Source organism: Leuresthes tenuis, unplaced genomic scaffold, assembly GCF_036924035.1.
Source record: "Leuresthes tenuis unplaced genomic scaffold, fLeuTen1.0.hap1 SCAF_4, whole genome shotgun sequence".
NCBI lineage: Eukaryota > Metazoa > Chordata > Actinopteri > Atheriniformes > Atherinopsidae > Leuresthes > Leuresthes tenuis.
In genome coordinates, this window is record NW_027325358.1 from 13,395,357 (window position 1) to 13,423,355 (window position 27,999).

The 27,999-nt window shown below is 38.4% G+C and overlaps 2 protein-coding genes across 2 annotated transcripts in view; one reads left to right on the top strand and one right to left on the bottom strand.

The window, feature by feature from the left end:
• Window positions 1–27,754, bottom strand: ncf4 (neutrophil cytosolic factor 4). Its single transcript, XM_072384666.1, has 10 exons — window positions 27,581–27,754; window positions 27,285–27,369; window positions 26,975–27,134; window positions 20,351–20,421; window positions 19,513–19,640; window positions 16,123–16,174; window positions 6,337–6,435; window positions 4,253–4,404; window positions 3,956–4,021; window positions 1–739 (listed from the first exon to the last, which is right to left on the bottom strand). Exons 1-10 carry the CDS (start codon window positions 27,610–27,612, stop codon window positions 532–534), a joined length of 1,053 nt encoding a protein of 350 aa, XP_072240767.1. The 5' UTR covers window positions 27,613–27,754; the 3' UTR covers window positions 1–531.
• Window positions 6,432–27,999, top strand: part of pvalb7 (parvalbumin 7) — a 35,115-nt gene continuing 13,547 nt past the window's right edge. Inside the window, exon 1 of the mRNA XM_072384668.1 lies at window positions 6,432–6,548. Within this exon, the coding sequence (XP_072240769.1) occupies window positions 6,542–6,548 (7 nt within the window). The 5' untranslated portion in view covers window positions 6,432–6,541. The remainder of the gene's footprint in view (window positions 6,549–27,999) is intronic.

Sequence of the window (27,999 nt, forward strand, 5' to 3'; positions counted from 1 at the left end):
TGCAATTTAGTTTAATGGATCACAGGGTTAATGTTGTCAGATAATTGTGAGTGTATGGAAAGATGTGAGATAGTGTAGCTCAGTATGCAAATGTATGCAGACATAAAAAATAATAATGTCTCTCATTCTTGACTAAAATGTGTGCACATTTAGCAAGAACAGATACGTATCATCAGCAAAGAATGAAAGCCACAGTTTCTTTCGGTTCAGTTAAAGTATACCTCATTTCTGGCCCCTTAAAATGAGTCACCTTGGGGTTTTCTTTACCCTGAGCTGAGATTCCATTTCAATGCTGATAACCTACAAGACTAGACTTATAAAAGTAAAAACTTCAAAGAAAATATGAAAAAAAATGGAAAAATGGAAGCAAAACTATAACAAACTGGTTTAATGCAAAGTGAAATTAATGGTCCATTAATTGAAACAGGCAGGAATAAATGTAAACAATAAAAAAACATTAGAATCAATACATATTTCAATATTTTTATGATATGAGACTACTAAATATATCTCAGTGTTCTGCTTCGTCTCTCAGCCTTCACTGCTGTAAACGGAAAAGTCAGAGGCCATGGTCACATGCAGTTCCCATGGAAACTGATTGACAGGTCTCTTGACTTTTCCCTGCTGACCCCTGGCCTCCTTTATCATCAGCTGGACATCCTCATCGTCGAGTAAACGGATAAGGTCGCCATCTGGGTCACGGTAGTTCAGGGCAATATTATCCACCTTGAAGACGTCACTGAGAGAAAGAAAAACAGGGAGACGGCAACTTCAGAGTCAGTCCAAAGAGACATTTTTCTTCTCACTTGGTCCTGAGCTGAAGTACGACACCGCAGCAGTCAAAATAAGGTCAAACAAAAAGAACACAAAAAAGGAGCATTTTTTACTTCAAAAGTTAGACATCGAGCAACAACATTTAATTGAAATTTATTGTAAACATGATATGTACATCTATATATCGATATATATTATATATAGATACGATGTTTACATACAATATAAGCTGCTGGATACTCATTTAATTATCCTAATTTCTAACCATGAGTTTAAGTCTCTAATATCTCAAGCAGGAAAATTTCAGAAACCTGGAAAAGATGATTACCTGACATCGTATCCTCTTAAGCAAAACTGCAGGCAGTTTTCAGGATAAAACCTTTTCCAGGTTTGTGGAAACAGAATAAGACATTTACAAACAAACAACAAGGTATTCTGAAAAGATCCAACCGTATCCAGGACTCTTATGTGCATGTCAGTCCAGTCCCTGACAATGTTTAGCATGGATAGCAATTCATTTTTCTTTAAATTCAAAGGTTTCATTTAATTTTTGACTCACTTAAAGTAGACAAGCTGTTGACTTTTTTTGGACTGAGTCGTCTTGGTAATTTATTACTGATATTTAAGTGTTGTCATCTTTATCATCATTCCATACTATATAATCGTCTCTCCTCTTTTACTACACACATGCTCTTTTGGTCTCTTAAGTTGATTTTTTCCCCATCACCAGCCTCTTCTTCTCATTCTCCTATTCTCCCCCTCCCTTTATTAGTGATGTGCATTATTAAAACTCAAGACCAGGATCTCATTCGTCCTACTCCAGGGCACAATAGGCCTGAAAACAGACAAACAATAATGAGCAGATAAGCAGTGGCAATTAACTGGTTATGAAAGGGGAGGGCATCAATACCTATCTAAATTAACAAATAAATGAGAGATCGAGGAAGAGACTGCATGAAAGAGGGAAAAGACAAAGAAGCCCAGACAGGGTAATGAGCACATTCGGTGATGGTGCTGTGGCTGAGAAGAAAGAGTAGAGAGTTCCCAGAGGAACTAATCTGATTAGTGGTGATGATAGAAATTGGCAGTTTGCAAGTGTGCTGTGCACAACGACTAAATCTACAGATCCCTTAGGGTGGGTTGGTCAATTAACAGTCTTTTACCTGTCCTTGTTTGTTTTGGAATTGCACTGCAACCATACATATAAAATGCTGAGGAAGTGAAGAGGTGAAAGTGTGGGCAGTTGAAGGTCAGCAACCAGCTTTGTACATCAGAACATCTCAGAAAGCAACACTAAACAAGAAAATATGTTCAGCTATGCATGTGGTAGAGAAGGGATACAACTGTTACTCCCAACATGAGAACTATATGCATCTCAAAACTGTCCAACATGACACTATATGCATCTCAAAACTGTCCAACATGACACTATATGCATCTCACTACTGTTCAAATACACTCTCTTCTGTCTACACTGTAAAACGTGCAGACAGAAGAGAGTTCATTATTGTATAATGTAAACTAATAGCAATACTATGATCTGCTGGGATGTCAAGTAAGTTGCCAAAAAGACAGTGTAGTTGTGCAACGATTTTAGGTTACAGTGGGTTGTTGGCAATGTCCAATCAAATATGTCGGTTTTGGGCTAAACATATACAGATATTAATATTTTGGATAAAGAATTAGAAAGAAAAATAATTATTTTTGCAGCATAAAGCATAAAGAGCCAACATGAGATCAATAGGAGTTTCATGACACAAATATGAACCACTGAAGCCCTTGGACAAAAGTATACACCTGAAAATGTGCATGATTTGTCCAATTTAACTGTCTTCACATCAGGTATTCATCAAAATATCATTATCACATACTACAAAGGTGTTGTAATTTACTCAAAGGTGTGACGTTGTACACAATCATTTCTCCATTCACAGCTAAATAACCATCTACTCTCAACACCTTTGTTGATGCATTTTCCACACGGGTGTAAATGCATTTAAATCATCACATCAAAAACAGCCTTTTATGCTTTCATCATGCCTTCTGCTTCTACTTTTCTCCTGTTCTGCTACAAACCTCATTCCCAGAAAAGTAAAATCCAATTTAGTAATTTGTTAATTACAGACGCAAGAACAAAGGAAATTATTTTCAATGTCTTCACTGACTAATGACAATTTAGACAACATTTAACAGAGTTAAAATTGAATACCAGAAAGACACAATAAGCTGGGAGAGAGGACAACAAAGACAGAGAAGGTTATATGAAATACAATTCACAGTGCTTTCATACTCAGGACTGAGTATGAAAGAAGCATCCACCAAAGGCTTCGTCTTTCCAAACAAGGATGGGTGATGACAGACCATCTGAGAATCATCACTAAGCATTTTTGAAAAAAAAAACAAACATTTACAGGGCATTACAGAGTTAAAAGATTCAGGGAGCCAAGGATGGAAACCATTGTTGGATGTGTGAGACCTTTAAGCCCTCAAGCGGCACTGCGTGAGAAACTGTCATGGCAGAATGATCAGTGTGGACATGAGCCTCTCAGTCAAGACAGTTCGTCACTGCATCCGGAAATATGACCGAAAATCTGTACTATGCAAGAAGGAAGCCATATATTAACTCTGCAGAAAATCCACTCAGTTCACACAAGTTCATCTTAGAAGAACAGAAAGTGGACACATGTTCTGCGGTCACATTATTCCACGTTGCGTCAGCTTCTGGTTAAATAATAATGTGCAAAAGATGAGAAAGATCGTACAGGTTGTTATAAGCTAAAGGTGTCAAATGTTTATAATGCTATGAGGCGGCTGAGATGACTTGCAGATGTCTGAAGGTACCCTTAATGAAGAGACATATGAACGAGGCTACTACAGCTGGACAAAGCCAAAACATTGTGGAGAGGAGAATAAAAAACAACCACAGACTGTTGACAGGCTAAAATCTTGCATTCACAAGAATGAACACAGATTCATCTGAAATGCTGCAAAAATGACTATCCTCGGTTTCCAAATGATAAAAAGCAGAATTAAAAAGTTAAATTTTCTAAACACAATGATGCTGAACACACTAAAATAATTTCTTTGTACTTGTGTCCAATAGCTACTTTAGAAAATGTCTCAACTTTTCAAGAAATGGAGTTTTAGAGACAGCAGATAAACTTAAGCGGACAACATTTACCTCATGCGAGCCAGCAACTCCTTCTGTGATGGTTGGCTGGTAAGGTCCTCTTGTACACACACATCTCTGTAAGATGGGACACAAACTCTGTTAACTTAACCAAATTTATATAAATTCAGTCATTAGCATACTCTCAGTGCAAAGTGTTGTGTTTGAGATCTACACTCCAAGTGGAAACAGGAGCTTGTCTACTCAAGATAAGATTGAATACCCTCTTTAGTTTCACGTTGGAATTAATGTCACACAGAGCAATCTAATAACAGAAGACATCCTGTTAACTTGTTATGTCAGACAGACCTGGTTTCAACCCCAGAGGGGGTGAGCAGGAAGCAGCGGAGGCAGCTGTATGTGTAGCCTCCACCTTCACCTTCTGAGTCACTTTCTGGGAGGGGTTTAATAATCTTGACAAAGGACTCTGGAAAGATCCCTGTCTGATTATTCACTGTGCCCTGGAGAAAAAGAAGACAAGAAGAAAGAGAAAAAAACAAAGACTTAAATGTGTGGAGAGAACAATTTAGATCTCAGAGGATGGAGTGATCAGGCGCAGATGATAAGATGAGTTAAAGAAATGAACCACAAAAAAGCTGCACAGAGAATCATCTAGAGAGAAGTTCAATGGAATAATTAGCCTGTTCATAATAAGATGCTGGTGATGGAGGCACGCAGCACAATCATACAGCCTTTTTCACTACACCCCTGGTGTCAGACTGCGTTAGTCTACATAAAGACATGCAGAGACAATTTAATACAGCATCAAGCACTTTCACAGACGTACACCGCAACAAGGAAACAATTAGAAATAAAAGACTTTTACTTTATCAGCTTAAAATAATCATTTTTAATACAGTTATGATAAAATCCAGTCTGCCCTAAGAAGAAGAAATTTGTTGCTGCTGATAAAATATATTTATTGGAAGCTCAGGAACTGGAATGGACAAAGTAAAGCACCCAAGCCAAAATATGATAATATTTGCTCCCTTGAATGGGTGTTCTTGTACACACTTATCAGTCTTGAGACTACATGCTTAAAAAAATCTTTCAGTCTAGTGTCCAACTACAAGCTGTAAGTTGACATACTCTCTCAAATTTGTATTAACTCAGGTAATTAAATGACAAAGTTCCTCCAGAGTTAGTCAGACTAACATGTTTATATGCTTTCTAAAGGTCCGGTTTCGGTCAGGCTGACATGTTTAGATGCATTTTAAAGGTCTGCTTTCAGTCAGAATAACGTGCTTAGATGCATTTTAAAGGTTCGGTTTTGGTCAGAATAACGTGCTTAGATGCATTTTAAAGGTCCGGTTTTGGTCAGAATAACATGTTTAGATGCATTTTAAAGGTCCGGTTTTGGTCAGACTAACGTGTTTAGATGCATTTTAAAGTTCTGGTTTTGGTCAGACTAACATGTTTAGATGCATTTTAAAGGTCCGGTTTCGGTCAGAATAACGTGCTTAGATGCATTTTAAAGGTCTGGTTTCGGTCAGAATAACGTGCTTAAATGCATTTTAAAGTTCTGATTTCGGTCAGAATAACGTGCTTAGATGCATTTTAAAGGTCTGGTTTCGGTCAGAATAACGTGCTTAGATGCATTTTAAAGTTCTGATTTCGGTCAGAATAACGTGCTTAGATGCATTTTAAAGGTCTGATTTCGGTCAGAATAACGTGCTTAGATGCATTTTACCGGGGTATGGCATGCTTTGTGCAAGTGATTCGATTCATTCACCGCCATATATCCAAGGATAGTTACCCTTGCTCAGATAGCTATAATCGAGTTAATCTCATCATGTAGACCCACTGAATGCTGCAGCCACAGCACCAAATTTTGGTTCGCACAAAAAGTCTATGTAGTATATTGCACACATGGACATTCATAATTGTCATATAGATGCAGAAACTATAAGCTGGACAAGAGATGACTGTCTAAACTTTTGGAGCGTATGCTGGGAAAGTAGTGGGTGGATGTGTATGCGCTCATCTAGTTTGCAGCAATATGTCCTTCTATTCATATTATCCTTTCATACCATCTGTTAGTATGTTCACTCATCTTCTGTGTACCTCCTTTCCTTTTTCTCATCTCTGCATCTCTACTCTTTTTCCCTCTTAACCTTTTTCTCTTATTTTCTCTCCTCCATGTTTGCTTCTCTTCTTCTCCATCATATCCATATGCTCCATCACTTACTCCAACACCAATCCACCATCCTAATAAATATCTCTTTCTCTTTAGAAATGTTCTTTTCCTCTTTTATTCAATTCTATCTCCTCTCCCCTGCACCTTCTCTGTTTCACCCATCCCTCACTCTCCAACCCTTCCTCTCTCCTTCTTCACCATCCTCTCTTTCCCTCCCACCTCACTCTCCCGCTCTCTGCCTTGCTCAGTTTCTTACCTCCAGCCAGTCGGCGTTGACTCTGCGCAGCAGGAAGATCACTTCTCCCCTCTTCAGGTTCAACTCTGCCTTGTCGTTACCACGAAAGTCAAACATCACCTGAGACGCACGCACACAAAGAAGACAGAGCACACACAAGAGTGTGTGAGAGACAAGAGGATCAAAGTACGAGTGAAACGGACAGACTCCACACAAAGAGTGAGCGATGACGGGTAAGACTTTACACACTTTTTGAAGCGTAGTAATGGAAGAGAGCAAGTGTGCGAGCAAGAGAAAAAAAGGATGATGGAGAAGATTTTCCCAGCTTGAAGAGGCTGAAAGTTTTTTTAACCTATTGTTGAGGAGTAAGTAATGCAGAAAGAAGTAAAGTCTGCAGTTAAAGAAGATTATGAGTGTGTGAAAGAGAGAAAGAGAGAAAGAAGCCAGGGGAAAGGGAGATGAGAGTAAACATCATCTGTCCCAGATGAAAAATGACCAAAGTGAAAGAATCGTGTTGAGATCTTTGATTATGGCTAAAAACCAAAGATTGACATTTCTGGCATTGTCAGAAATTTCGGACGATCATCCTTCAGTGTGACTGCAGTTTTGGCTCTCATCTACAAACCAACTAATTGGGATATATCCTGGAATGCCGTGTTGATGTGAGTAACATCACACCAAACCAAAACAGTGTAAATGGAAGCCAAAACAGCAGAATACAACTCGTGGAATTCAAACGAAAACAAAGTAATTGTGGATGAGCTGTAACAGCAAGAGCCTTGTTTCTATAACGTTATCCACAGTTCAGACTGAACCAAGATGATTGTAGCGTGAAAAGACCAAAGTTCACCGTTTCAGCTCATAAAATCTGCTTTACATTAACATGACACTTAGCATTTGTATTGTTTTTCACAATAACACTTGAGCGGCTCGTACATTTCAGTGGAAGAGGCAGTAATTAATAAGAGGTGTCAAACACAAAGTATCTTTTCTGTCACTGGTCAACTAAGACATTCTGTCCCAGGTTTTGCTGCTTCCTGTAAGGAATCAGTCATGTGTTTCCTTGTTCATTCATGAAGCATTGACTGATGCATTGGGAGGCCGATCATGATGCTCAAAACGTCCAACTGTTCCTTTAGCTTCAAACATTTGCTTGTATATTTCGGGCATTCAAACAAGAGCTTATAGTGAAAAATGTGAGATTTCAACACTGTTCTCTCTCTCAGCAATTATTAATGTGAGTGACACGATCTTTGGATGTGTCCATGTTCTCTGAACTATGACAATTACTTTTTTTTTCCTCAAAAGGGAGGGCTCAGTTCATAGTCTATACAATAAGTCTTTGCTAACATCAGTCCACAGACAGTGAAAGTTCAGACCAGTCATGATTTTTTAAACACTTAATTTGTCAGTGGTGTAACAAGCATGAAGCATTTATTTCAATATATTATGCAAATACTAATGTAAATGTATGTAACTGATGGAGTTGGAGCTCAACATATCAGGCTGCAACGTCTTCTTATTAACATTAATAGGCTAGTTATTTTCTCAGTTGAGAATCTCAGAGTCCAGAGAGACCCCACCACAATATTTGATTTGTCCAATCAAAAGCAACAAACAGAAGTGATTAATTTCATCTTCACCCATTGCGCAATATTTGATAAGTTTGTTACATTTTGTATGTCAAAACCTTAAATTAAAAGCTAATCTATATTAAATTAGTCATACTTCGTTTATTTGGATTTTTCTGTGAAACACAAGATTAGAGCAAAATATATCGTAAAACGCAGGTACCTCAGTTTTGTAGTATAGTTGTGTATAGGGATGCACCGATATCACATTTTTTTAAACCAAGTACAAGTACTTACCTTTTAGTACTTGCCGATACTTAGTACCGATATGAGTACTAATCAAGGCCGTTACAGTTCTTACTATTAAACACATTTTCTTTTCTTTAGGCATATTCAACCCAAATACAACTGTACTCTGTGCATTTTAGTAATATAAAACTACTTCTAGTGCAACATATTGTTTTAACATTTTATCTTTCACAAACACATTGGAGGAAAATTAAGCTCCTGTCACACTGGTATTGGTTCTGTAGTATCGGATCAATAAATACTGAGTACAAGTACACGCACATGGTATCGGTACCAATACCGAATATCGGTGCATCCCTAGTTGTGTACTTTATTGAAAGTAATTAATTACATTCAGTTACTGCTAATTTGTTTCCAAGCTGTTTTTATTAATGACTGAAATGACAGAACAAGTATCGTTAACATAATGTATGGCATGTTATGCGTGCTAAAACTGCAGTATTTGTGCATTTATTCAGGTGTGTGTGTGTGTTTTTTTAAGCAAAAAACGTGGATGAGGATGCTGTAAAAGGTCAATAGCCTGAGCAGGTGCCAATACAAAACTGTGCGTGTGTGTGTGTGCATGTGTGAGTATTTGAAAGGGTGGTTAGATTCTCAACCATCTTGGTTAGCATCAGGGTGTCTAGAATAAAAGCCTGACAAAGTGCATTTGCATCTAAAGTAGAACTCAGTCGAGCCATTATCATGCTTTAAACCCCCTCCTGTGCTTTTGCTAAGAGACTCAAATACACACACACAAATGCAAATGTACAGCCATACACACACTCAAACTATAATAATCTTTTCACCTTCTAATAATTAAAAGATGTGCAAATCCAAAAACAAACATAATGTACGTGCTCAGTCTGGCTGAAATGAACCTGCACATACTGGTGTGGTGAAATACAATAACATGCAGTTACACTGGACAGAAAAAACTGAGGGGAGAATTGCAAGCACAGAAGGAGATTCATCATAAGAGGCAGTGAAACTAACAAAGATTTGGAGAATCACTGAGGTACAGAGACCAAAAAAAGAACAACAGCGGTTAAAGCAGTGGGCGGGAGGTGAAGAAGAGGAGGAGGAGTAGGTGGAGGAGGAGGGGGTGATAAGAAAAGTTAAAGTTATGCAGAGGTACTGGGCTGCAGAAAGCTGATGGATCTATGCTGTCTTTATGTTGGTTGTTTTGTAGTCAGGGCCTGTTAGTTGCAGCCATGAACACTTCTGGGCAGACAGTATCCCTACTATGGCGTGCGCATGTAAAACCACGTTACAGTCGATCAAAGTCAAAACAGACATTTACGACAAGCCCATCTTACTGGATATGCAAAGTGTAATATCCAGTTTAAAGCTTTCTCGTGGCACAAGTGTGACAGCAGTACTGCTCCAAGGAGAGCAATGCCGGTCCATCTGTTGATTAGTCCAACGGTAATTCAACAACTACTAAATCAATTTAGGAAACTAGGTTTCTGAAATGGAAATAGGGTATTATTATTATATCTATCACTCCATGGTGGCTAAAACAGGATGAGAAAATGACGACTTATAAATCAGTTGTTCATTCGAACCTAATTTCAACGTTGGGGCATGCATGCATCTTATTTACACTTTGTCCTCGCCAGTCTTCCTCCACTTGATTGGGTGGAGTGTGATACAGTATGAGTGTGATACAGTGATATAAATTCATAAAGTTCTATACAAACATTCTTAGTCACTGATGTGACCAGCATTTTTCATCTGGCACCACAAAAGAGGTTGACATATATTGCTGTGAGTCAGATTTTGAGAGTAATATTATTACCATGGAAATATCAATGTCCTCTCTGAATGAACTCTAAGCTGGCTTTACCTCTACTGCTATCATCGGGGCAGATTTAAAACCTGTGATCAGAAAAGGTTGGGATGTGCAAAAAAAATGGAGAAAATCTTACACTGACTTTTATTTTATGGCACACAGTATGAGCCCAAGATGTTTCACATTTTGTCTCGTCAACTTAATTTAATTTGTTAAATCACATCCATCTTGCATTTCAGGCCTGAAACACATTTCAAGAAAACTGGAGACAGTAAAGCCTTCATCGCTTTGTAATGTTGTCATTTCATCTGATAGATTGTAGGATGTCTGGCATTGAGGATACCAAGTGATTCAGGTGTTATTTTGTTCCATTCTTTTGGGCATATACATCTTAAGGTGTGCCAAAATATACCCTGTAATTGTTGTGTTTCTCGGGTCAAAATGTTTCTTGCATTCTCTGTTGGGGACAGGTCAGTACTGCAAGATGGTGTGCAGCTCAGTGCCCGCTCTTCTTCTTTTGTCATGTGTACATAATGTGGTTTTACATTGTCTTGTTGAAAAATGGAAGTCCCTAAAAAGAAAGGATGTTCTCTCGAAGGCAACATGTGCTCTAAAATATCAGTGTACCCCCCTGCGTTAATCACGCTTTTTCAATTGGCTTAGCTATCATGCTAACATGCTTCTCTAAGACAGTGAATAATCATATCTGCTTAGCATGCATTTGTCATTGTCAGCAGACTAGCATGTTACTGAACTCAAACATCAGCGTGTAACAGTACAAGTTTCGAAGGCTCTATAGAAATCTAAATACTTAGTCTTGTTACATTAAAAATGGAGAAAAGTTAAGTGGGGAATGTTGCGGAGCATTCAGGGAGATTTGTCTCTCGGGATGAGGTGAAGACAAAAACAAAGCTGGACAGTGAGTCTATTCATCAGAAGCATACAGTTCACAAGACTGAATAGATGCTGAGACGTGTCTGTTGGATGTGTAAATTAGCTACTGTCTACTGAAGTGTCAGCTTTAACATCATGTCTTCATGGAGTTGACCCTGAAACAAGTGGCCATAGCTATAAATCAATTCACGTTGAAGCTTTCTATTCTTCTGTTCTCCATGTTGAAAACCTAGTGTAAATCAATAACGTAAATCCCAGTAATCTGTCTGAGACAACACGTACAGTAGATTTACTACTTGAGGCAGCAAAGACAACATGTTAAAGGCAGTCTGAGTCAGAAATAAGGTTTGACGTGTTAGAAATTAAGATTAAAATATATTTCACTGTGTATAGGCCTTCAAATGACTGTGTGAGTGCGTGTGTGTGTGTGTGTCCAGGGAAAATGAGACATAGACGCGTGGCAGATTAATGAAGCTGGGGAGAGAGGGAACAAGCTGGATTAACAATCCATTGAGATTACCCTGACCCTGTGGACACACACTCATGCACACACTCTTTGAATTCAGGACTGCTATTTTTAATGCATTATTCCATGAGCTGTTCTATTATAGTGCTGACCTGCCAGTAGATGCAATTTATAGATGATGTGAAAATGTGCTCGAGCTGATACGCTTCTATCTTAAACACAAACACCTAACATGATGTGACAAAGCAATTTGTCCTCTCTTACATCTCTTTTCATCTCCCTCTTTGTCTCCTCATAATCTTTGTTTCAGCTTTTTATCCTTTTACTTTAACGACTCTCCCTTTGTCTACATTTTAGTCCACAGCTTCCAGCTGCTGCATATAAAGTACAGGATCCTTCTCTAAAAATAAATATATTAAAATCAATCTGGCAAGCTGCAGAGACATGAACAAACACCACCATCGTTATGCCACCACTGCCATCAAATTAAAATTAAAAGACTGTCGTCGCCCCCCCCCCCATTCACTCTTATTTTGCTGAAACATTATACAATCTGAAATTCTACATTATAAGAACCAGTAGCACTAATTCAGCAATATTATTAAGCTAGAGTGAAATGTAGTCACAGAGTTCATCCTCACATCATGTTTAATAGCCTCCCCAAGGACGTTTACACCAGCCATACACAGCAAACAGTTTCATTTCATGATACGCACACATTGTATTCATCTAGAGCTGATATTTGGTTAAAGAGCATCTTAAGTTCTTAGCTCCGGGCTTGTGTCTAACTGTAGTGAAACAACCCTTGGGTTCACAGCCACAGGAGCAATCACCCAGTACAATTAGTCTTACATTGACCCCCGCATTAATGAGCTTGTTAAACCCTCCGCTCGTTAGTCTGACAAGAGGGAGGTGGAGATTAGAATTGAATTTTTTTTATTTCCCTCTTTCTTAAGTTAAATGGAAGTGGATTGACTTAATAGATTGTTTGTTCCCCATCGAGCTTCAGGTGATGGATCATGTGAGGTAAGAATGAGCACAGGTGTAAGAGGCTGCATGCGTGTGTGTGCATCTGTGCAGGGCACTCCTACTTTTCAGCTGTCATGGAGAGTAAAATCAGAGCGTCTTTAAGTACTTCCACATTTGTTTGGCTATATTAAATTGCCATGAATGATTGCTAGTAGAGCAATAGGTCATTAAAATTGATTTGAAAACCTTTTGTCTGACTATCTGACAAACATTAATTAAATTTCAGCTCTCGTTCTACATTGTTTGGCTCTCTAATAACCCTTGTAAAAAACATTCATCTTTTTTTTGTTTAGCTCTTTTGGCACAATGTACTTTCAATGTGTTTCTTCTGTTTAGTGCTGTTAGAGTAAGAGACAGAGTTTTTTTTAGCTATTGAGTTTTTTTGCAGACAACATTGTTGCTGCTGGAGATTGACTCGACTCGGGTGACAAGACCAAACCTAATCATTAAGTCAATACCCTATAGAGTGTATTTACTGTTTCACAAGGACAGATTAATCGAGTAGTTAAATCTATGTCGGGGTAGGCTGAAATCTGGAAACGGGAAAGAAAGTCCAAAGCCTCTCTCTTCCACTAGATGAGCAAGGACATATGCTGCATAAATATGAAAGTGGTTAGCAGGAGGTTAAACTATGAGCAACAACATAAACACGCATCACCTGCTGACATGGTACTTCAACAGTGGCATGCAAATGTTTTTAAAAGATGAACAGATGTTCCAAAGGTCTACGGTTTTGAGATGCAAGAGCTTTATAAAAATACAGACACCCTAGACTTTGCATCTTTAGTGTTAAACCAGGGAAAACACCTGTTTGTAATGTTTTAAAAAAAGGCTGAGGTTAAGACGGCACAAAAACCTGTTTGACAACAAAATATCTTCAGAAAGATGTAGCCAAACTCAACTCAACTATGACCCTAATGGAGTAGCCTTCAGAGGAAACTTTTACTTCGCATTTAAAGGAAGCTGTGCCACATATCACAGATATGGCTCCATTGTCTCCTTCAGAGCTGATTGATTCTCTTCATCTTGGTGTAAACTTCCAGTGCTGTTTTCAGACTTATCTTTACTGCTTTTGCTGCTTGGGCTCAAATTTAAAAGGCTGAAAGGACGTTTAAATTCAATATGCTGAAAAGTATGTATTAAAATTGTCACCCAATTACAACAAAACATGACTGCCTCCTCATGTGTTAACGGAATGAAACACAAACAAAGACATGCCGGTCTTTCTTCTTGCCCTTTCTACTCATTAGCCAAATAAACATTTCCATGAGGTTAACTGGTTGGGTGAAGTCGTCTTTTAACCCTGTATGAAACCTGCTAAATCTATGGCAGTTTAATCACATTAATCCACATCCATATGCAATAATGAACCTTTAACTAGACAAATTTAGTTTAGAATAAAGATAAGAATCAATATCAGAGTCATGTGGTCATATTTCTCTCTCATTTTGGATAGCAGGGTGGCAATTCACCACTTGATTTTTTAAGACCTGATTTTTTTTTTTTTTTGTCTATCTAAGAAACTCTGTACCTCTTTTCTGTCCTTAATCTATTTGTGCCTCTTCATCTGTCCTAATTTTTCACATTGACATACCATCCCTCCGGCTTGCAGATCTTTTAAATCATGCTTACAGAGAGCAGCCTGTCGCATTGACCTTGTTTAAAGCTCCTAGTAATACAGCTGACAACAATTACTCATCTTACTGTTCAGGGTGAAACCTCACCTAATTCTAAGTGGAGTGGAAAGTGTTGCAGTGTAAACATGGTGAAAAATGCCTGTACTGTCTTTTTATCCATAAGGCTCAGACCAGCCACTGATAATTTTTTGGATGGAGTTTAATAGGCACTTTCCTATGCTAAAAAACACACATAGCAAGGCATGCACAAACACACAGAGTGTGGCTCACTGTTCTAGAGAATAAAAGAAAATGAGCTAAAATAAATGTTGAGTAGGCTGGCAGCTTCATGAGAGGAGTACACCAGTGTTTTAGCTCTGTGTGGGAGAGAAGGGAGGAAGACAGAGAGGAGGGAGTAAAATGGAGTTTGGCGATGGAAGACCGCTGGAGTGTGCGGATAAAAACAGTGTGTGTGTGTGTAAGAGCCTCACTTTTTTAGTGCAAAGCAAGGTTAGGAAAGTTAAATGCTTATGTGGGGGGATAAAGTACAGATAGTTCAAGAGCTGAAAAAACACTTCACCTGCAGACATGAACTTATAATGCAGGCTGTGTGCTGAGCAGACAAAGTGCAACACACACACACACATGAATATATACATTAAATTCAGCTGTTTGAGTTATGTCTTTTACTAAATTCTATAAATTTGTTTCATACTAGTGCTGCATGCTAGTGGTTAAAATATCAATCGTGATTATGTGCATGATTCCTTCACAAATTCAATCCGTTAAAATATTTGAAAATGAAAGATTTCTAAATGAAAACCAGCCGGATTTACCTCCTTAGAGAGAAGCATTGTGAGGAATGTGGTTGTGAGCTGTATTTAAGAAGTTGGATACAGCTGAGGAATGTGTCTCGACAGAAGTGCTTAAATTACTTATAGTCACAGAAATAATGTTGCGTAAACGTTACTCACCATGTTCAGTGTCTCAGAAGTGGAGATAAACACCCCGTGGATGCAGTTACAATGTTTTCTCACTTTTGGGGTTTTTCCACAAAAGAGGTTCCGATACTGGTTTAGAGCAAGAGCCGAACTTAGAACCAGTTCTTTCTGTTTCAACCACCAAGACCCTGACTCCAGCAACAAAAAAAATCTATGCTACGCTAGCAAGAACTCTTTGCTGGTCCAGAGCAAAGAAATGCTACGTTTGGTGACTGAGGCCCGGGTCATGGAGACTAAGTAGTCCAAGTAAACTGTTTCAATCGTCATATGTAGAAATCAAGAGCTAGTCTAGCTTTTCGTTCAAAAATCTTTCGTTTTATTTCATGGGATAACAATAAAAACTGAACTTTAACATGCAGTGGAAGAACAAGAGGTCAGTGTTCCTCTCATTTTCCTGCAGTTTATTATTGTAATATCACCAGCTGCGAATATATTTCAACCTGTGAAAAATGCCCAACGCACCGTATAGAACAACATTTACAGTCCTCGTTTGCACCTGAATTTTTAGTGTTAGTAGTTAAGTTTATGAACACTGCGATGAATATATAAAATTCGATCAGTCACATAGACCAGAAATATTTTTACAGACCATAATGCAAACAATCAGACAATGAGATGGAAAATAGAACAGGGTTTGAGAGAGAGAAATAAAGGTAGAACTAGGACTAAACTTTGGTGATGTTTAAAGCGAAGGGTGGTGAAGGGAGGAGAAACACTGAGGAGAGAAGGACGAAGGCTGATATGAAAGGAGAAACTGATTCAGAAATTACAAAAAAAGATGCAAAGTGAGGCAGAAACTTCTGATGAGGTCAAACAAGTCAAGGGAAAAAAAGCAGGAGGAAAAGTGCAGCAAAACACTTGATGTTCTTCATTTTAATATTGATTTGTAAAATTAACCGATACACTTGTGTATGTTGTCTCTTACTAAGTGTGTGTTATTTGTTGGTCTTGCATAGTAATACATTTTTGTGGACAGGACTCTGTAAAGTTGTGTCATGAGATGTCATGAGATGCAGAGGATGCTGCTGATGAGATCAATGGGTATTTCTCAGGTTGAGAAATATTTATTCTATTTTAACTGAAAGGGTGTTACTCTGTGGGTGGCCTTGGTGATCGTAACCAGAGCAACAACAACATATACAATTACCTCAGCCCTGGGGGAGGAGAACATGTCCTTCTTTGGTGGCGTAACCATCTTTCTAGAAAACAGACGAGAACAGAGAAAAGTCATGAGCATTCTTTGCAGGTGTGTCCAATAACAAGAGGCTTATCCCTTCAAGTGACATCAAAATGGGATCTTCTGGGCTTTCTAAAGCATGGCATTTCCACCAGCTGTAGTTCCAGTTGGACCCATTTCATGCGTTTTGAGTAATGGCAGCAGCAAAAACTCAACAAACGTCAGAGTTGGTCATTCTGTTATCCCCTATCCTGGCCCAGATTGAAAGATCTCAACAGTTCAAATGGAATATTTTAGAACCGCTGATGCCCTGACTTTTCATCCAGAGCCATAGCAGAAATCACCTTTCTAATTCAATATGAAATGCTTGAGCTACTATTGGGTAGATTTGACACAAACATTTCTGACCTCATCAATATTCATTTTAATTCTACTCAAATACCATTTCATGGTATTCTATTGTTGCATGACAACCTACAATTAAAATGATTTTGTGGGGTCTGTATAATTTGATCAACATGCCTGCCACTTTGCAAATATAAACTATTGTTGATTATGAAAGAAACATTACACAAGACAAAAAAAGAAAAACATGAGCATGCATAAAATTAAATTTCTCAAAATTCATACCTTTTGCATCAATTACCTTCATGCTGAATGGGTTCAGCTGGTGAACCAGAGCCTGATTTAGTTATACCCGTCTCTTATTCGGATGAATTCTGGGCCTTGACAAAGGTTTTCCCAGACAGATAGATATCTTCCAAATACAGCACCATACTGCCACCACCATGCTTGAGTGTGGGGATGGTTAACTTGGGGTGATAGGTTTGTGCCACATGCGACATTTCAGGGCTGCAGTGGGTTTTTGGAGTCTATGGCTTAAAGTAGTCCAAAGAACACTGAAAACTCTTCTTGGGGAGCTTTGCAGCTCCTTCAGGCTCACCTTTGGCCTCTGATTAAGGTCCTTCCAGCCTGGTATGTGATTCTGGTGGGCTGCCCTTTTTGACAGGTTTGTTGCAGCACCATATTCTTCCCATTATCGAATAGTGTTTGGTTCTCTGAAGTATACTCAGAGATTTCGATATTTTTATAGCCCAACCCTAATCTATATGTCTCTAGAACTTCAGATGATAAATTAGTTTTTCAAAGCATAGAGACAAACACGTGTGCACTGACTATTTATCTTTTGTTTTATACTTTAAGATTTATTTAACCCCAGCTATCTTTTCTTTATATATTTCAAGTCTTCTTTCATATCCATTTGTCCACAGTAATCCCACAATCTCTAAATTCATATTAGAGTGAACTTTTCTGTGGCTCTGTGTTGACAGATCATGCTTTAGATGTCATTGTGAGCGTTCTCGACTCTGTAGTGAAAATCAGTCAAATACATAACTTTTAATTTATTTCTGCTGAGACAACAGGGAAACTAAAAACTGCTGTTTTTAGAAAGTGTTATCAAATTGCGTTTCTTTCAGCTCCTCTGTGACACTAGCAGACAACTCACACCGATGATGGTGACACCTGATTGGATGAAGCCTGAAAAGATGATATAATGCTTCAGTAGTGCTTATTAGCTGCTCAACTCTCACTTTTAATCAGGATTCCCATTTAGATTATTTAAATACCCCAATGAAGAACCAAAAATGCAATATTCTCACAGCTACCATTAGAATGAATGCACAATTATTGTATCTGACACACTGCAATTAAGCAATTCTAATTGTCTTATGCAACAATAAATGCTAAAGGTTCAACTAAGATTAGGTATTTTACCCTACTAAAGTAAACAAGTATGCAAGCTAAGTTTAGCTAAGATAGAATAAGGCTCTTCCTGAAAAATATCTTATTTATTTTCTGGTTTGTCTATTTTCTGATATGAAGACCTGCTGAGGATATTGAATTTGACAACTGGTGTCGATGACAATGACAGACTTAGATATATTGTAATAGTCAAAAGAGGAAAGGTCTGTTTCATGAAATGTTTTGATTAAAAAGAGATTATACAAAGTTTATAAGCTCAAAACCACATCCATGGAAGAACAGGGGAAGTACTGAGACATTTGCATAATTTCCTGTTGAGAGAGTCCCTTTTTTCCACATCTCTCACCAGTGTAACCTGACCACAGGAAAATGGGCCAATGAGAAGCTTGAATAACCGTTATGGATGAGGAAGTGGACTCTAAAAATGGTAATGAGGCTCTGTGGATTTCTCTTAATGCCAAACTTCTTGTCATGTCACCAGTCTAGAAGGTGACTGCTCTGCAGTCCTGGTTTTGACATCGATATAAACGAAGCACTGTTGTAAATGTTGTATTTCTCTATGACCTTTTCATTCTCCTGCAGTACCCAACAATTACTACGACTTTAAGGATTGCTTGAATAAAATATGTTCCACATGCTAAATTTTCATTAACAGATACGGTTGAAAAAAGGAAGGAATCTTCACATAAAGACTTCTTTAACTTATATCTAAAATTATGAAACTAAAACATAATCATAATCTTATATATTACATATAAAAAGCCATCATTTGTTCTGATAAAATTAAGTTTAACATTCACTTTCTAACTGGAATATCTGCATCATTTGAGCATAGCTGTGACTCATTCAAAAGCTGCTTGGCTAATAACTGACTAGCAGACATCCAATTATATTCGTGCAATTTTTCATGCTGGTTATATTTGACACTGATTTCAGTTGATATCATACTGATGCAGTTACACTGCAAGTGCTCTCTCCACCACCCAACCCCCATATTTAACTGTATTCTTCTTAAGAAATAGTCTCCTCTGGCAGGCTAATTTCTTTATTTAAACAGCATCTGTTGGTATGAATATTTATCTGACTTGGTAAATTTGCCTTCCAGCTGAAAAAGTACTATCCATTCTGACTGAAATTACCCTGTTGAAGTCCTCGGTATTAACTGGTTTTAGTCTCTATTTGCAGTCGTTCAAACATAACACCTGACATGCTAATTGCTCCTCTCTAAGTTGTAAGAGTGAGTGTAACCCTGTTTATGCTTTTAAAAATGCACATTCAATGACTAAAATGTCTTACATGGAGACTCAGAAAAAAAAAGAAGAAAAAAAAAAGAGATATGAAATATCCATTATATTTGTTTGCTTGGTGGAGCTTATTCTAATCCAGGCGTGTATGGCTGGTGCTGTAGTCAAAACTACTGGACTACTTTTCTCACAATGTCATGCTTTCGAAGTAACAATTTGGAAAGCAGGTACCACAGTAAAGCAGGATGATCACATTGCTTCCGGCACGAGTAAAAGAGTAAAAGCTCTCCTTGTTTTAGCAGTAATACGTCTATATATTAAAAACCTAATGTTTATCAGGAGTGGAGCTTACACTTTGCGGGTAGGAGGGCGGAGACGCCTGAGGGCTTGTGGCCTGTGCTGACTGTCCTGCTCCGTCTGATAGAAAAACATCCTGAGAGCTTCATCAAGCAACAGCCATGTTGGAAGACCAAGCAACCTCTAAGAAGAGAAAGAGGAGAATAAGCCATGAGTGGTGAAAAACAAAGCTATATTTATGGGGATAAAAGACAAGACAAAGATGGGTGTTTGGAGGGGAAAACAGAGAGAAGGGTGGAGAAGGAGACATGATGCAAAAAAAAGGGATGACTAGATGTTCATAAAGAATCAAGGGTGTCAAGAGAAAGTGAGACTTCGATAGAAGAAGAGAAGGAGAAGTTGGGTGGTGAGAGATTCAAGGTAGAAGGGTGGAAAGAAATAAGAGGAAATGAGGCGAGAAGTAATACAAGTGTATGGTGAACAAAGGTGAGAAAGTATGGCAAAGCGAGAGCCATGTAGGTTGCAGGAAAAAAAAAAGCAGTAAAGCAGAAAAGAGAAGTGAGCGAGTGGGAGAAACAGAACCTGATCATGTTTTTAGCGATGGTGCAACAGTGAAACATGTCAAAAGTCCCACAAATACAGTCAGTCAGACATGATGTGGGCACAGGGCAGAGCAAAGAGAAGAGAGCAGCAACTCCTACATGTTGAGCTCAATCTCCAAACTGCTGCTGAAATATCCGAGTCAGTGCTTATCCACCTACAGCATCGCTCAGCCCACTAAGATGTAGGCTACTGCACTGCACGCTGAAGAAGTTTGCAAGCATGCCAATAATTCTTTCCTTTGTACAAAAGACCAAAGAACTTGCACTTTGGGTAAAATTAAATAGGATTACCTTCATGTACGTGTTGAGTTCAGGGATTCTGCTCTCTGCAATCTCTTGTTTGTTTCCAATGTAGATTTTTCCTGTTTTTGCAATTGGAGGTAAACAGAAAAAAGTCACTCATCAAGTATGAATTGGTGGCACAGAAGAGCTGCACGATGCAGGCAATACACACAACAAAAACACTGTATATTCACATGTTCTGTAATGTAGTACTTTTTAACTGCAGCTGTTTTCTTTGATTATATTGGGCAGAATGACATGCCCTCAGTTTTGCAGTTGCAGTGATGTACAAAAAAAGAACATAGGTTAAAGCATGATTTGTTATAGAAACAGACACCTTTTAACAATGCAAAACAAAACTAGCTCCTATTATAGCTTCAGCTAAGACTCTTCAGAACCATTTCTAAGATACTGATGTTTGGCAACTTAAAGAAGTCAAGAAAGGCCATGAATAATCTTTTTTTTCTGACATAATTTTCTCGAGGGGCTGCATGGTGGTGTGTTGGTTAGCACTCACAGCAAGTTGGTTCCTGATTTAAATCTCAGCTGAGGCCTCTCTCTTTGTGTAGTTTTCATGTTTACCCCATGCATGTGTGGAGTATCTCCGAGTACTCCAGCTTCCTCCCACCACCCCAGAAACATGTTAGGTTAATTGGCAATTCTAAATTGACTCATTCAGGGTGTAACCCGCCTCCCCCCAGGTGGCAACTGCAATAGGCTCTACTCCCCACGGAAGGATGAATATTTTCATCCATAAGATCAGAATTTAAACCTTCCTTTATCTTGAGATAAAAAAAAACTTGTTTTGTAGTGATGAGGTATCAGTTATCTCATAAACTAGGTATTGTTTTCTCGAGATGAACCGGTTAAAAACATTTTGTCAGTTTGGCCTCTAGTTTGTTTTCCTGTCACTGTAAACATACTCTTATATATGCCCACAGATGCCACAGTCTCTGACGAAGAGCAGACATTTACTAAACAGGAATTACTCCTGCATGCCTTGACTTAATGTTATAGATCCTCCACAGTTGTCACAGCAGTAATAATAACTAAATTAGGTTTAACACAGGAACCACTTATATCCAAGCTCATCATAATGACCTTGTAACCTCAATAAACTAGAGCTTGTTTTCTGATGACAACAGGTTATACTATGTGTTGTGATCCTGAGAAAACACGAAGTGGCAAAAATGAACTAATTATCACACAAAATTGAGCTGTTTCCTTAACATTACAGAATAATCAGATCGTTATCTCAAGATTATGGCATCAAAATAAATTACTTCCAGCAAAGCCCCTGACATGTGCACTATGTTCTGCATTTTAGTGTGGCATGTTGAAATATCAACAATGCAGCTTAATGCAAATCAAGACAACATCAAATAACTTCTGTTTCAATTCTATTTCTCTGCATCAAATCTCTTGACATTGAGCAGATCTGTCAGGACAGATAATGAGAAACTGAGTGACACTAAAGAAAAAGAGTGCATGCAATGCTTGATAAAACATATGTATACATAATCAGCAATGATCCCAACAAAAGCCTTGCAAATGTGTTACTTGTTCTACAAAAGCAGAATATACAGGATCATGGCAGTATGTATATTTACTCTCACACCATTAATCTAGTCTGAAATTGGCCAAATACTGCCTGAAAAAAAACAAAAAAAAACATGAATGAAGAATGAGGACGTATCACCCTTCATCCTTCATGTCTCACCAACTTCAGTCAAAAATTACGAGGCACAGCACTGACCCCCAAGACTAAATCGAGCTCCAGCAATTCATCCATGGCCATCTAACACTGCTATAAAATCAAATTTAGCTCGGCCTTAATGACCCTCAGCCCTCTCCCTTCTCTCTGAGTCTCTCATCTCATTCACTCTGGAGCATGATAACTCACTCAATTGCCCAAATCCACTCATTCACTAACAGATGAATCAGTCACTCATCTGCTCACCTCACCTATGTTGAGTTAAACACTCCGTGGATGTAATGGAATATGTAACATGCAAGGCCCGGTGTCGTACAGAAAATAGAAATGGCTTCTGTTTGACCAGACAGACCTCAATACTTTTCCCATTATTTTTTTCTATACCCATCACCCTTCCTCCCCCGTCTCCCTCCAGTCTCCCCCTGTCTTTCTTATTCCCTTTCCATCCTGATGAGATCTGGCACTCCAATTAAACCAGCAGACTCCGCAGTGGCAGATGCTAAATCTGAGTTTGTAGAAAAGTAGAACTTTCCCAATATAGCAAATGACATTATAGCCTTAAGGTTTTTAAAGAATGATGTGCTGAAATGATCACAACAAAGGCTTTGTTTCTTGTAAAAGTTCCTTCAAAGAATAAACCAAAGAGGGTAATAAGATTAAATTAAAAGTCTATGCTGTCTAATGAAGAATTAAAGAATGGTCTCAGAATACACTGCCTTGCCATGAAAATTTGGTGATATTAAAGACAATGTAGAGAGAAATCAAACAATTAATAGTGGCTCTGATGGTATGCTGAAATAAGTACATTTACAAGTTCAAGTTACTATGAATAAACTGTACAGAAAGACAAGCTTTGTTTTATTGGATCGGGAAGAATTCGGCTCTGGCGGAGCTCCAGCCACAAGATAGCACCACTCGAATAAATATGAGCAATATTGTCCACTGATTACAAATGTTAACTGCTTTTGATTTACAACACTGTTGTATCCATATAAAAAATCACTTAAAGAGATAAATGCCACTTTGGGAGAACATCCTCAGTTAACACCACTGTTTAGTTCTAATCTTTAATAACATGATCCACATCCAGAGTTAAATGTGTCCCGTCTTTGTGTGTGCTCAAGCTCTCCACCATGTTTTGTGATTCTCTGTGACACCAATAGGGTTTCAATGATTTACAAACACATGAACATGTGCTTTTTACTGTCATAACGTCAACTGCTGGAGGAGCTGTGTTATATAGAGACTGTAAAAACTTTCTCAGATTTCACAATTTCTTGATATTTGGACATTCCTATTTTTTAAATTTAATTTAATTAAATTTTTTTAATTGAAAAATTCTAAAATATCCAAAATGTGACAGTTTAGGCAACTATTGCGATGATGTCACGATTCTCAAAATCAGATTACTGTGCTTCTACTGTACAGCTGCAGTATGTAACACATAAATGAGCAATACATATACTGCACAGTTTAATTTGTTAAACAGTAACAAACTAAAGCCTTTAAGTCAATAGAAAATAGTTTGACTGGGACTTAGGAAGAGGTTTAACTGCACTGCAATTTGATTCTTAAGGTATTCTTAAGGTCCACACATACACACACACAAAAACCTCCCTCTGCCCTCGTCTCTTCCAAATCAATGGTTCGAACCACCTAAGCCTTTAGGCATTTATTGGTGCAGATGCTGGTTTCAAGCCTCCAATAATCAATGCAGACACTGATGGCCCATCCCAGTCAGACAGAGTTATGGGAAAACGATGAGCTGAATAAAACCAGAGCCACCAAGGTGATAAGGACAAGCGGTCTCACAGCAGCATAACCAGTGACAGAGGCCTGGGTATATTTGTATATAACTTAAAGGATTAGATCATCTATAAATATCTGAGAATCAAAGACTGCAATAAACACCACTAAACAAACCCAGTTTTTGGGAAATTGGTTTTGTGTGACATTGAATTTTTGGGCTTCTGTGTGCGCTACGTGACATTGAGCTTTAAAACGCACTCTTAAGAATCCGTCTCTTTACTGCTCTCACTTTCCTAATTTAAAGTTTCTGTTTGGTTTTGGCCAGCATAGGCATCACTTCACAAAGCTTGCAGGGGCCACTGCCTTTTTGTTCCAGGAACCTAGATATCTAATGTCTGTACATGCTCTGCTGGTTGTACTCTATCTCTTCTCTTTCTCTTTTTCTACTCTTTTCTTCTCTTCTCTGTCTTTAGATGATTATACCACTTAGTTCTTTTTCATTTAACAATTTCATACAACAATAATACAGACAGCTACAAAAAAAATGCACATTATTTAGCAGGAGCAGGCAGTCAAAACTGCACTGCCATCTACAATTTACTGGATACTTAACCCTTTAAACATCCCTGTAGCTCAATAGTCACAGTTTGCCATGTTATCATTCATAATTACATGAAGCAAATTCAGTTATTAGTTATTAATTGTTATCTTCTGAGCTAAAGTTATCATGCTGATGATGATGGACACAACTGAAGTTAAAAATAATAAGAAGAAGAATACTTTATAGAATAGAATGTCAAGGATTACATCATCTGTTGTTAACAAACCCTTCTGTCCTCCTCCTCACTCTTATTGCTCTTGTCTGCAATCTCTGAATGACTGGAATCTGAAGTCAAGAATTTGTTCCTTTGTGAAACACATAATCTTGCATTCTTAGTATTCCCACTGTGTTCTTGACAGCAGTCTAAGCTCACATGTTTCATTTGCCCATGATCTCACGTTACCCACAACAATCAAAGGAAGAAATGGTTTAAACTTCCTTTTTGCTCATTATTTCGCTCCTGCCCATCATCCTGGATGTGTCCTCCTCAGGAAATGGATTTGGAAATGTTTGGTGAATTATGCATTGGGCAGTCGCACCCTAATTTTACAAAGAGGATGGTTGCTCCATAAGGAAATTTAAGATTCTTAAGGTATGAAGTTGCAGCTGTTTTCTACTTGAAACAGCCGCGCAAGATGTTATGGTAAATGCCTTGATGCACTTAGAGGCAGAAGTAAACACTACATGCAGTTATTATCTCTCCCAGCTGAGCTGAGAGTGCCTCAGTAAATATATAGTAAATCCCTGGTTACTATAAAAAAAAATGGTGCTTAGGTTCTCAGCTCCTTCTGCTCAGTCTGTTGCCATCATGGTCAGGCACAAGATCCATACCATCTGACAAAAGATGGATGAATCACCTTCTTCCGTCTCACAACATCTTTTGCTTCCAGTTAACCTGCATTCTCTCTATGGCAGTCCTCTATCCATCAGCTTTTCCTGGAACGTCCTCAATGTCCGCCCACTTACTGTTTAGTAATTTATAAAAGTGAACTTGTACTGTAGGTTACACTCCCCTGGAGTACTACAGTATAACACCTGCTTTGTATTTGTGATACTGATTTATTTTTACATTTTCATAACAATTGGGCTTCAGGTGATTAAAAAGATAGGAGTGCTATTCCAAAAGACCTTGTGAGAAGAGACATAAGGCTCATTAGGTCCAATGGTATAAGAGTGTAAGCGAAAATAAACTTTAGTTCAAATGGATGAGAGTGGTGTTACACTTGAGTTGGCAGATGCTTCAATGGAGATTTTAATGCAGCATCTCGAGTTGTCAAGTGTCACAAAATATTATGCAGCAACGGGCACATAAAATATATCCACACCATACTCAAGTGGCCTGAAAAGAATTAGATTTGCATAGCACTGAGTTCACACCAAACTTGGGAACATTTTTTGTCAAATCTGTGAAGGCCACCGCCGTAATTATTCCTTAAGATATTCTCCTTGATTTCATCTGAGGCTAATGTGTTTTGAATTCTTGAAGCAAATCGAATCATGACCTGGACATCAGAAAGTTTGGGCACACTGCCACTCAGTACTTATACGGTACTATAGATGATGAGGCAACAGCAGCAAGAGGAAAAAGACTTTATGCTAGCAGCTTTATTGCATGTGAGTTGTCTGTAAAAATACTGAATCCATTGAGTAACAGCCAACTGAATTTGTGAGAGTTTTGAAAAGGGCACAGTACATGCATTAAACACAGACTCAGAAGACAGAATATGTCCTCGGCATGGCAGAAAGAAATGATAATAACGGATCACTCCATTACTTTAACTAACTCCAGTGAAGCCAAAAGTATGTTAGCAATAATTTGTGGTGAAAAAACAGTTTAGCAAATAGCATGTGTTTGGATGAAGCCATAGGCCTCTAGGTGCCAGCCCCAAAGCATGCATGGCTCTAATAGACATTTGATGACATTTAAAAACATCAGCTTCTCTCATGGAAGTCTCGTCAGTAATTTTCTTTTATCACTTTTCATCTCTACCCTTTGGTCCAAATACAATACAATAAAGTGTGATGTGACACAATGTGACATTAAACAATACAATGTCATAGGATAGGATACTATATGATATAATAACAAATAATACGATACAATATAGTATGACATACTTAAATTTCCACTTAGAGAAATTTTTCAAATGATGTCCACATACATGCCCACACAATAACAAGAAAAAATAAGAAATAAATATTGCCCCTTCTGTCTCTTTAGAAAAGCCAACATGGCAATGGCCCGAATGTAGAATAAGCCAATGTATGACATCAGACAGTTTTTGTACTTTACTACAGGTGTGCCAACTGAAACTATTTTCTAAATCAGCTAGTGGAACATCAAATTAGATTATCCCTTTGTTTGACAAACTGCCTGTCATTAAGACAACATCTGGCATGAAACTGAAAATATTTGGGTCACGAATGTTACCTGCCTGATTTCGGACGCCTGATTAATTTCCTGCTGAGCTCGATGACAAACTTGTATTTGAACAATGTGAAATCTGGCATCGTGTTACATTCCATGCCTGCATGCCACTGCAGTTATGAGTGCTGTGAACACACTCACCTGGCAGAGTAGGTAGGGTGCAGGTGTTGGGACCAGGTTTCTCTGGATTCTCGGGGGAGTATTTGGACTCAAGGATTTGGTGGAGGTTGAAAAACTCTCTATACCTCCTGTAGATCAAATACTTGCTCCCTCCTTTTGTTTTCACCTCAATCACAAACCTCTGGGAGAGAGACAGAAGCCACACATGGAATGCAGCTCTGACATTTTCTGGAGAGTTTGCACGACATGAACAACTGTTGTAAACAAATGTGCACTTTTTTTAGGGCGCTAGGCTCAGTTAGGCACAGTTGTGGTCATTGTTAATACTTACAAAGTAGTCTATGAAGCCCTTCTTCTCCTCAATATCGGCAATGGTGGCACTAATAGGGATGTTGTGAGGGAGCTGATCAAAGTCACTAAAAAATAGGAAAAGACGATCATTTTAATGTTTAATTAAAAAATAATAATACACTTAGAAATAACTTTAAACAATTGTACTGCCAGACAGTCCGCCTTTACTTTAATTACCAAGTTGTTTTATTTCAATCCTTCCGGGTCAATAACCACATGAGCTGAGGGGGACTACTATTCGCTAAGTAATGATGGATTTTACAGAATCTTCCTCACCTTTCGTCTCGTATCTGCTGCGGCAGCGACATATTGCGCTCTGTGCTGGCTCCTGACGCGCGAACAAACTTGAACTACAATCTTGAGAAAAAGCTGCTCTTAAAAGAGTTGCTGGCAAAATGTGCGCGCACACAGCACAGCCTGCGCCAACTCAGCTTGTATGGACAGCTTGCAAACGCAACAGTGCGGAAAAAGGCAATAGTGAGGAAGCGAGAGTTCTCTCTAAAAAAAATGTTCGTTTATTTGTTAGCGCAGATGTTCCGTGTGTTGCTGCAAGGGCGGGGGGAGCCCTCAGACACAGGAGGCATTCAATGACACAAGCGAAAAGTGCAGCAGCTGATCAAGTGTCGGCAGTGAGGCTAATTGAACTAATTGAACATGCGATCAGCTCGTAGAAAATACGCACATGGATGAATTTC

Bases quoted from the DNA above. Each gene is read 5' to 3' on its own strand.
- ncf4 (XM_072384666.1), bottom strand. From the start codon at position 27,612: ATGTCGCTGCCGCAGCAGATACGAGACGAAAG. The intron at 20,422-26,974 runs GTGAGTGTGTTC...TTGCAAAAACAG, and splicing joins CACCCTACCTACTCTGCCAG to GAAAAATCTACATTGGAAAC. The intron at 19,641-20,350 runs GTAATCCTATTT...TTCTCTTCTTAG, and splicing joins AACTCAACACGTACATGAAG to AGGTTGCTTGGTCTTCCAAC.